General features: G+C 31.5%; 2 protein-coding genes across 3 annotated transcripts; one reads left to right on the top strand and one right to left on the bottom strand.

Moving 5' to 3' along the window:
- Positions 1-1,635: 1,635 nt before the first annotated feature.
- On the bottom strand, positions 1,636-3,151 carry LOC142608398 (transcription factor bHLH61-like). Of its 2 annotated transcripts, none has more exons than XM_075780173.1 (4): positions 3,035-3,151; positions 2,381-2,506; positions 2,115-2,285; positions 1,636-1,963 (listed from the first exon to the last, which is right to left on the bottom strand). In XM_075780173.1, the coding sequence occupies exons 1-4, from the start codon at positions 3,110-3,112 to the stop codon at positions 1,871-1,873; spliced, it is 468 nt and encodes a 155-aa protein (XP_075636288.1). In that variant the 5' UTR covers positions 3,113-3,151; the 3' UTR covers positions 1,636-1,870. The 2 variants fall into 2 exon arrangements, with proteins under 2 accessions (XP_075636288.1, XP_075636289.1); XM_075780174.1 differs by having other exon boundaries at positions 2,381-2,501; positions 3,035-3,115.
- A 1,100-nt stretch (positions 3,152-4,251) lies between these two features.
- On the top strand, positions 4,252-4,722 carry LOC142606209 (uncharacterized). Its single transcript, XM_075777592.1, has one exon. The coding sequence runs from the start codon at positions 4,252-4,254 to the stop codon at positions 4,720-4,722; it is 471 nt and encodes a 156-aa protein (XP_075633707.1).
- The last annotated feature ends 7,121 nt before the right edge of the window (positions 4,723-11,843 follow it).

Below are 11,843 nucleotides of genomic sequence, written 5' to 3'. Positions count from 1 at the left end.
GTGATTTTCAATTGGAAATTTACTTCTTTTTTTAGATATATATTTTTCTAGGTAAAGGGAAAATTTTTATTTTCCTCATTTTTTCCTTTTCTTTTCTTTTTTCGATGAATTTATTTCCTAGCTAATTCATAAACCACTACTATATTAATATACTTAGTGCTTCTTAGATATCTATATATAAATATATATATATATAGTTAAAGCTAAAGTTTAGAGAAAGTATAATTAGATTTTAAATTAGAGTTCAATTTTGTGTCATGTGTCCTATCTAATTTTTTTTGTCAAATAATTATTAGGTATAAAAATCGAAGTGTCTAAATCCAATTAGATTCTAATTTGGATTTCAACTGAAATTTAATTTTGCGCCACGTATCCTATCTAATATTTAAAATTTTGTGGCAAGTGAATTATTGAATACAAAAGCTGAAGTGTTCAAATCTAATTAAATCATAAACTATATATTTATATATAAAATGAAAAACCATTACATTTTTTTTTTATTTGACCATTACATTTTTTTTGAAATTCATGGTTTAGAAAAGGTGTAAATTGTAACTCTAATACCAAGTATAAATTGAACTCATGTGTATGTGTGTAATTGTAATTGTTTTTAAATGTACCCGTGCATATCTACAGAATTATACACTAGTATTAAATAATGTTTAAAAAACTATGGCTCACAAAATTTTGAAACCATAATAATACCTATGCTAATAACTCCAACTAAATCACAAATCACTCCAAAAAACTCTAACTACCATTTTAGTTTTGAAATTAATACGGATCCATGCTAACATCAAATCCATCAATAAGAAAGCATTTAATTCTCTACCTTTTAGTGGAGTCATACCCAAGGTTACCGATACCGTACCGGTACCGGCCAGTGCACCGGTACCGGTACACTTTTATTTTGTACCGGAAAAAATACCGGCCGTACCGGCCGCGTACCGGCCATACCGGCCAATTTCGGGCAATACCGGCCGGTACCGGGCGTACCGGCCGGTACAGAAAAAAGTTTTTTTTTTTTTTTTTTTTTTAGTTTTGTAATTTTTGAAATTTGTAAGGGCATAATGGTAACTTATTTACATTAACTTATTAGTATTATTTGTTTTCTTAGTATGCAATGAACAACTAAGCTTTCTATTTTTTATATTGTGTTTTTTTTTTCCCTTTTAATTTATACTAAAGTCTAAAACTATGAATAATTTGTTCTGAATTGAGGTAATATTTTATGATAAACTTTTATATTTACTATAATATAAGTGAAATATTATATGCTTATAAACATGGTTCTAGAGATTTTGGTGTGTATGTGTGTGTATATATATAAAATAGCGGTAAACCCGAAACGGTACACCGGTATTGACCGGTATCCGAAATATATCGTACCGGTGGCCAAACCGGTACAGCATCCGGTACGGTATTGACTTCCTTGGTCATACCATTCAAGTAGAATTTGCACTAGGCATCGTAGTGCTTCCATTCATTGAAACATGATACATCGATCTCTAAGCAATTTGAAGTTGTCCCTTAAAAGAATTCCATCATAGAAGGTTCTTTGATCTTATAACTTTTCTTCCAAAATGAATTACTAAATTAGCTATCATATGAGAGAAGAAAAATTGGGAAAAAAGTGGAAAGTAACCATAATGTGTTTATTTTTTAAAACATTTCTTCCTGTTTTTGTTTCCCATAGCACATGAAAACAAACACACTCACATGTCAACATCATCGAGTATGTAGTCTTTGGAACTCTCTGGACAATACTTTCACAAGAATTAACCATTATATGAAAGAGTAGCCTACACTAGACAGCTTCACCTAGCTAGCTTGATAGTTAAAACATGAAACTAAAAAGTTGCTTTTATAATTATTTCTCGCTAATTTCGCTCCAATTTTTAATAGCTTCCAAAACTGCTTCTTTCACCACCTGAGCATCAACCTCATCGGCTCCTTCATTAACCTGGTACATCATCAAATGTGCATACATGTATAAGCAGGTTGATATATGTATGTCTTTTGAGTGTGTGTGAGTTTTGTGTGTTGACTGTTGAGAGAGAGGGAGCACGTGTTAATATGGAATCAAAAGGACATTCAGCCATTTTCTTTCTTACTTTTGCTCCCATGGCTTCTAAATGAAAGTTGTCTGAGCAAGATACCCTAGCTTGGAGCACATCAAGGCCTAGCTCTTCAAAGGCTTCCAATAGGAAAACAAGCAAACCACAGCAACTTCTTTTGTTGAAAACCTTAATCAGAAAACCCTTTTCTTGGGCTTCTACTCTAACCTGCGGAATTACAGAGGAAATACATATAATTAATTAATGAAATCCCATGCAATTATAATTGATCCAAGGATATGCAATTATGTCTTGGATTCTACCTGAGGCAGTGAAGCTTGGGCATCGAAGTCCTGTGCCACAGCAATTTCTTGATTCATTACATCTATCTTTCGCTTTAGCTCTTCTATGTACTTCGATGCATCTAATATAATCGAGGTTTTACTGTGCTGCACAGATAAAGACAATTAAAAAAAGAAGAAGAAGGATTTAAGAAATTTGATGCCAGTCAGTCAAAAGATTTTACCATCCTTAAAGATGGTATTAGAAGTTTAAGAAAAAGATACATGAAAGGATGCTTAAGAAAAACCAAGGCTTGCGTGTGATGTTAAAATATTGTTAGGCCAATATCTCTTAAAATAGTATCATACTTATTAAGAAGTTGATGGGTATATTTGAAAAAGGAGATGTGATAAATTAATCAAGATGAACTGCGGACTAACAAATATTTATATATAAGACCAATAACACTAAATCACTGTTTCAAGCATGGCTTAAATGGATATATATGGATGAGAAACAATTAGAGCTAAAAGAGAAGAAAATTGAAAAGCTGGTGATGATGATGAAAATGATGAACTATGTTACAAGGCTGTCAGTTTTGTCCAAATAATTCTCCATTTAGACTATGTAATATAGTAAGAGAAGACAATGAAATAAACTAGACGAACTGATGTTATAGGAAATTAGAGAATTACCGCATGGGAATTAGTGACGGATCGAAGCAGTTGCAGATTCTTATACATGGCTGTTCTCTTGTGCTTCCTAGAAACCATGACTCTCTCTCCCTCTCTGAATATTAGGTTGCCTGGTATTTAAAAAGGGACGAGAACTCAATTTTGAGCATTATGTGATTCCTAAAATTACCAAAACACCATTTCATTTTTCAAAAGTTAAAAGGGAATATTGTTTTATCCTGTTGGGTTTATTTTTGCAAGGTTTAGCTAGCCGTCCCATCACCCTTAACCTAAATGAAATATTTGGTTCAACCATTTAAACACCTTCATCACCATGGCCAGCATATTTAGTTCTTATAATTGATGCAGGGTAAAATTTATTTAAAGATTTTCATTTTTTTTTTGGGTCCATGTACAACCAACAAGAATAAAGTTGTCCTATAAAATAAAAAAATAAAGAAAAGGAATAAAGTGACAATGTCCTGTCATGTATGAGTAATTATATAATATTATGAGAATACAATAATGAGATTTTCCCCCATCTCACATAATAGTAAATAATTAAATTCATCATAAAACTCATTATATATGTGAGATGAAGTATAGCATCATTATACTCCCAGAGTATTTAATGTAGAATAGACTGCTATAACATTTCTGGACACTCATGCGCACCTAAAATTATCGCGCAAGGCAAAAAGGTCGAGTAGAAATCATGGGCCTTGGAGTCAAAATCGCATGAAATTTAATAGGCTGAAATGAAACGATCTTTTGAGCAATAGTTATCGCATTTCCACGAAGTACCCCTTGAAATTGGCGAATTCCTCCACTAAGGTCTCGAAAACTACGATTTTGCCGTTTATAGTAATATTTGTTTCCTTAAAAACTTTTTACTCAAAAGTCAGACTAAGATCTTACTTGTTTTAAAACAACCCTTGAGGTCAATAGTATATCATTTAATTTAATTTTTCCACTTTTGGTAAATTTTGGTATTTTGTCACCTAATCGCGTAATTAGTGCGAATTAGGGTTTTAGATGTTTCCTAATCGACTTAAGTTTTTGTTTTCTGAGTATTTATATGTTTTGTAGTCAACAGAGGCAAGTCAGATTATTATTAATAAAATACAGACTTTTATCAAAAAAATTTCTCTGGTCAATTTTAGTTTATATCGACCTAACCAATGCACAATCCCTCTCCTCCTTAGATGATAGTTTGTTGGCAGCCTCCACCACAGGGAATGATCAAAATAAATTTTGATGATGCGACATTAGCTAAGGACCAAGCTTCAGGTATTGGTGTTGTTTTGCGCGATGAGAATGGCTTAGTGCTGGCTTCACTTGCCCAGCAACTTCCACACCTGTACACTCCTCTAATTACTGAGGCAAAGGTAGCATCAAGGGCACTCCAATTTGCAGCAGAGTTGGGCTTCAACCGGGTTATTCTTGAAGGAGATTGTCACGTCCTCATCAAGGCGCTCAAAGAAGGTAGTATGTTCCTATGCACTGATGGCTTATTTATCGAAGACGTTCTTTTCGATGCAAATTTCTTTAATGATTTACGTTATTCTCATGTAAAGAGAGAAGGTAATAAAGTTGCTCACTCTTTAGCTCGATATGCTTTAGAAGTTTTGTGTTCTGTTGTGTGGATGGAAGATGTTCCACCACCTTCGTTTTCTGTTGTCCAATGTGACATTATTGGTTTACATTAATAAAAATTTTGAAGTTTGGCCCTTTAAAAAAAGAAAAAAAAAAAAAAACCTCTTGTAGGTTCGAGGTTTACTACCTAGAAACTAATATTTTAGTTTTTGTCCATAAAAAAGAGTATCGTGTATGCTTTTTTTAGGTTTCTGCGACATCAGTATTGCATAATTTTCTATAATGTAGAAGAGGGTTGTAAAAAAAGGTTTTGACTTTTGATACTGCGTTAAAGCATAAAATAATTCTAGTTTAATTTATCATAACTTAAAATTAAATTATCTTATTCATGTATTATAAGCATATAGTTACATTAATACATAATATCATAACAAATTAACTATTCAAAAATTTATCACAAATTTAAATTAAATAAAATTATTCATTTATTTATCATAAAAATATTAACGTGCTTGATATGGCATCGATACTATTAGAAATAAATTTATTCATTACTATTTTTTGAAAAAATTAACTCATTAATTTGTAAATTTTATATAGTAAAAATCATTGTTCTCTTTGGATCACTCTTAATTATTACGGGCATTGCATGCGGCATACATGCCATCCATCATTCTTTCACTGGATGGGTTTTCATGGATTTGAACTCTGTGAATTTTATTACTTATATCAGTAAAATATTAATTCAATAAGCGATTGTGATTAAAAAAGTATATATAAATGGACTCATCCTAAGTGCCATATTATCATGCTTTATGCATGATCATACAGTTAATCCAACTGTGAATTTTCATATCAATCTCGTTTGAAGTGCAAAATTATGGCCGTATTCGATTTTATAATTACGAATATTATGCTGTACACCTATTTAGCAAAAAAAAAAAAAAAGAAGAATATTATGTTGTACACCTAATAATATATGAGAGGATCTCATCCTCGTGGGTCCTATCAGTTTCCACATCAATGTCATAAAAGAGTACAAGAATAATATTGCACTGTGGAGATAGAAAAAGCTACTGAATACGAAGAAGAAATTATGGGACGCGGAAGAGAGATGTGTGGGGACATTTTGGACATGGTGAAAATAACGATAAACAGACTTTTTTTTTGCATGGGAAGAGAGTGAAGGTGGTGGTGGGGTTAACGTGAGAGAAGGAATCTACTCGTGATTGGGAAACCATCAAAAGAAGCAAAGGAAGTGTCAAAGCATTATCAGTTTGTGTTTTTTTGAATGCCTCCAAGCCTTCCTCACGGGAAGGAATTAATAACACAGTCATTCTCTCTCTCTCTCTCTCCACCCTTGTTTTCCTATCTATATAAGAAAGAGCCAATTGGTTAAACTAAGCTTAAATAATTGGCAAATTGGAAATGCTTTTTATTCCTCGTGGTGGAAACAGCAAAAAATTTGACAGATGTGTCGTATTGTTTTTGTTTCGTCCTTCTCACATGACATATGGGAAATCAAAAATAAGAAAGTAAGTTTCTCAAGCTGCTTGGATAGAGAATAAACTACGTACTATGTTTAGAGTAATTTTGGAGAATAAGTTATTAACTCATAATTTTTTTTGACATTCTTTCAATAACTTTCAAGAAGCCCTACCAAATGGAGAGGAAAAAATTGTTATTTATGCTATATGCCAACATGTCCATTCCAATCCACGTAGTTCCACATGTAGCTATACAATAATGGTTTTGCTTTCCAATAGCCTTTTCGAAACTTATTTATTTGGTGTTGGGTTGTGTGTCAAACCCACCGGCCCGATAAAATCGACCCAACTCAATAAAATCTAACGCCTCAAGTTGGTTTTTAAGAATTGGTGGGTTTTATTTTTGAGTCATAGGTAGAGTCGGGTTTGGGTTGATATCTAATTTTTTCAACTCATCTAATCCAATCCAACCTACTATGTATATAAGTTTATCTTATTACCTTTATTTTAATTTTTTTTAGTTTAATTTGATTGGTTTTGATATTTTCAGAACTAGTTTTGATGAATCTGAAAATTTGGACTATAATTTTAGCATATTATATGAATGGTAATAAATTATTAAAAAAATAGTTCAAATAATTGATGAAATCCTTTTTTATTTTTATTACCTCATTTGTAATTTGACACGATTCATGGACGATCTCATCCAAGTTAATTATAAACCGACTATAGTTGTTAATAGATAAAGAAAATCTTTATGATATTGTGTGCATATTGTAGGTTTTGAATTCTAAGAGACAACATTGAGCATGTATTGTAGGTTATTTTTTATTTTGTTTCACAATGCAAGTATTACACATCTTTAATATTGGCCAAAGGCAAAACCACATAATCGAACAATATCTAGGGTTTTGTAGCAATAAAACTTAATTTTTGTGCACAATGTATAGATATTTCCTTGTCTGACAAGTTTAGGGAAAATTGAAGTCATTTCATTTTTTATTATTATTACAATAAGATGGGAATTGAGAATTTAAATCCAAGTCCCACTTTATAGGAGAATAAAAAAAATACTACTGAACTATAAAGCTTTTGAATATTGTTGTGGTTTGGTAAATAGGTTGTGTAAAAGCTTTGGATATTGTTGTGGTTTGGTAAATAGGTTGTGTAGAAGCTTTTTACAAGATAATTTTCCCATTAATTAAATAAACTGAAAACTTATACTTGCCAAAAACAAATTGTATGTTCACCCAATTGAATGCTGCAAAAGCAAATGGCTATTTTATATTGGCTGAAATCCTACAAGCGGAAGAAGAATTATATTGCTAGCTAAGCTTGTCCATAGCAAATGCCTTCAACAGGTTTTTAAGTAGTATGTCGCATTAGACAACAGGGAAAACCTTATTGTCTAATGCTGAATATATGAAGTATCTTTGATCTCTAAAGAACAAGAAATTGGAGATATTATGGTTTTACCAATTTTCAAATTATATTAAACATCATGGAAAGCAAATTTATCAGTACTTATAAACCTCATCCTATATATATATACTTGGGGCGATTACTTGAATCCTCTTATACCATAACCCATTGCATTAGAGGATTCCTTTTTTTTTTTTGTTTTTTTTTTTCAAAGGTTATAACTTATAAGTATCTTTCGATCTGGCAATTAATAACATTTTCAACTTGAATCAAATGACCCTCTATATATCTTGTGGGAGCAAGTTTCAATATTTAGATAATCTAGAACTAATAAATACACTAAACAAGTTGATATGATCACCTAAAACACATTCTAAGAGGTTCTATTTTGTACGCAGTTTTGTTGGTAGTTCATAGTGACAACGGGAGTGGGCTTGCTTTGAAAGTTGTCTGCGTTCAGACATGGACAAATCAAGTTACCATCGGTTCACATGAGTGCCCGTTAATCATCACAACCAAACAATATAATTCCATAAGTATTTTCCTGTTATCACCTTGTCCCTTTCCATCCTTGACATGCTACTATTTTCAGAGATTTTAGGTCTACATTTTAGTCTTAATTTGTCAACTATACAAATGATCAACTTCTATCTTGAATGTTTTTAGACTACTCTATCATAAATAGTTAGCCTTCTATATATATATATATATATATATATATATATATATATATATATATATATATATATATATATATATTGTGGCTGTTATCTAGTTTTGTCCCCTAAACTAGCTAATTATAGGGTCTCAGATTGTGATCCATAACGAAGCAGTGTGAAGGGGAAGCATTTAACTATATCTTTGTTCTCCAATAGAATTAAGTTTTGAAGTTTTTCAATATAATTTTGAATCGTGTTGAACAAATTTGAAATTTGATTGTTCTTTCGTATTTAAACAAGATAAATTTTACAATACCAATATCTTTTTACTAATAACTATGAGTCCATTAATTAACAAATTAATCCAACATTTAGTTCTGATAAAACTGTTTTCCAGTGAATTCTGAAACACCCAAAAGTTTTGGACCTAAAGAAAGAAACTCCCAAAACTTTCATTATTACTTACTTTCATAATTCATATCAACATCAAAAAATTCCAAGACAACCACGTGCCAAATAGAAACAGGTGTGACACTTCTAAGTCATGCGGTACATATGCGTGGTCTCTATGAAAACATATATATTGTCAAAAAAATTGAAAATCGTCTACTTTGTAATCAATTTTGCATTGAATTTGAAGGTGACTTGATGCTTATCAAGCGTACGTGAGAAAAAGCTAAACATTAAAACCAGATTTTGCTTGCATTTGAAGTTTAGTTACCATTCATCAACTGGAATTCTTAAATTACATCGCTTGCATTTGAAGCAGTGCAAGCACTTTTCTGCTTTCAAAAGACAAGAACTACGACAATACCTTCATTTGTTCGACAAAGATTGTTTTCCCACCAGATTTTTGAAGTTTATGCGATGTTAACAAAAGTAGGGTTCTTTAGAAAACTTTCTCATCTTTGTTAGTATAACATTCTATATTAATCTGGATGATAATTTTACTTGGTAATCTGGGTGAAAGTAGATCCACCACGTTTGTACAAAACAAAGAGAAGCACGTGAACTGGGGTACAGTCGCTACTGTCGGTTTTAGGTCATTATATGTTGTATGATTTATTCCCACAAGTGAAAGTCCAGAGCACACGTGGGGTCTCAAACCACTCAAGCATTTCATTATTATAATATTATCATAAAATAGCAAACGAATTAGTTGAAAAAATACAGAAAATTTTCTTGTCTAAGCTTCATTAGTTAATTAAAATTAATAATAGATACGTTACATTAAAGAATTGTCAGCTACACCCCAATAGGATATGGTCTGTAATGGGGTCGAGTCAGTTGTTATCACTCACGTGATTCACAAGGATCTGATTTCATTCACTTGTAAATGTGTACAAAGCGATGCTTGAAAAATGAAAAGATTAAACCCAAGCCGCCTCTTACTGTAAGCCCTAGTTGTCTGAAATTTTCTAACTATACTACTACTACTACTACTAGGAATGACCTATATTATTATATGAGAAGAGAGACCCCATATCCCCAAAGTACTACTCGCAGAGCACTGATCATAGTGGTAACTGAGTACTCTCTTGAGAGCATCCAAAGAATTTGCATAGATAAGATAAACAGAAACGTTATCAAATGTCCAAAGAGCATTAGTTAGTAAACTATTTTAAGAAATTTTTTATGAAAAAAAACAATTAATATTTTGACAGTTTTTTCAATTTTTCATAAAAGTACTATAAAATCATTCCTAAATTAGTTTATAAACAATTGCTTTAAGAACACTTATTAACATGATCCTAAGATAAAATCCCAATGACAAATTTTGATTTGTAACCTATCTATAGAGACCCATGGAAATAGTACAGCATGCGCTGGCTAGTAGTGTAAAAACTAATTATTGGACATTTCATCTACAAGCAAGCATCAAGTATAAGTCAAAAACTCTATTGTTTTTGGAAAAAAACATGGACTCTCTGCATAACAAGTTGAACTCAAAGGTCATTTCCACTTGTTCTATATCTTACATTTCTCTCTTGTAACACCAGCCTTTAGCTTTCAAATTAAAACCTTAGAGTCTAACCACTATGTAAAGTATTAGCCCCAGAACCTTCCTGTCTTCGTCAAGTTGGAAAGTTTCAATTTTCAAATTAGTTATTAATAACAGCAAACAAAATCATAGTATAAAATTACTAATTGAATACCGACCTATATTTGTATGCAATAATTTAAATTGTTCTTAAGAAGAGGTCCATTATAAATCATGGGTGTACGTGAATAGAAGCGCCTTATAACATCCATGTATACGATGTAAATGACACATTTTTCTAATTCTCACAGGTCTAAGGAAAATAACAGCATATACTGAGTGGCTCATCAATGCAATATAAAATAGCATCTAATAATGAAGGTGGAATCTTATAAAAATTGAGAAATTTGTATTTACATTTTTTTTTTCCAGGCTGTAAACACCAGAAAACTAAGGACCCTTGAATTTTCATAAAATATAGAAGAATTTGTCACGTCAAATTATCACTGGGAAACAGGACAAAGTATTCTTAAGAGTACTCATGATAGAACTTGACAATGGACATGCATGTATATGACGATATCTGTTAATGTCAGAGAGAGTCATATAAGGATCAATCAACGAAAGATTAATTACATTTAGAGTTTCATGTATTTGTTTAGTCCTAATTTGAAAATCTACTCCTATGCAATTTGTGAATACAAATCCTCTATTCCAAATTTTGTATTCCACATCCACCAACCATGACATGCCATGTGTTTGATTTATATATTTATTTTAATTTTGATTATTTTGTAAAGAAAGTCAAACAAATACATGACAAGTTATGATCGATGAAGCATAAAATGAAATATGAAAAGTGTGACAGTGAATTTGTACTCATGATTTGTTTAATGGAACTATCGGATTAATTGTTTAAGCACACAACATATTTACTAATTCACACAAATATATAGTTCACCACAGTTCAGCAAATACCAAATCTTATATGATATATAAAAGAAATAAAACACAAGGCAAAAGATTTGGTAATCAAACAGAAAACTAAATAATAACCTCTTTAATGGAGAAAACCATTCTAGGAGATAAACAATCTCATAGAAAATTTACTTAATAAAAATAGTTACAACAATCTACTTACAAGACCCTTATAAAACTAAACTGTCTATTATAATCTCTACAAATTCCTTGTTTACCTTCCTACCATAGTATCCTAAGAACCTTTGGAATATGTCTTCCTCAACAAACTTCCTCGTCCATATTGTTGGGATAAATCCTCGTCTATGTGTGAATTAAATTAAATACAACCCAAGCAATAGAGAAAATAGAAACCTATGGAAGCAATAATAAAAGCAACCAACAAGAACACTAAGAAATTACATGAAAAACTCTCCAGTGTAGAGGGAAAAACCACAGGGCAAATCCAATCAATCCACTATAATAAAATAGAGATTACAGCATTCAAGTTATATCCAAAACTTGAGTTAGCAATAAATGAGAAAAATACAATAATACCTCTAGGAACAAATACAACCTCACCACAAAAATCGATAGCAAGATCTTCCACTCTGAATACTTCAACTCTTTGTGGTTGTAGTATCCAAATAATCAGCCTAGAGAAAAGCCCCAATTTATCTTCTTTGTGTGTCTTAAGTAAAAGAAAAATCACATTTTCTTTTTTCCCT

This window comes from Castanea sativa, chromosome 8, assembly GCF_040712315.1.
Source record: "Castanea sativa cultivar Marrone di Chiusa Pesio chromosome 8, ASM4071231v1".
Lineage (NCBI taxonomy): Eukaryota > Viridiplantae > Streptophyta > Magnoliopsida > Fagales > Fagaceae > Castanea > Castanea sativa.
The sequence above is the reverse complement of the archived record's forward strand: the minus strand, read 5'-3'. Positions and strand labels throughout refer to the sequence as shown.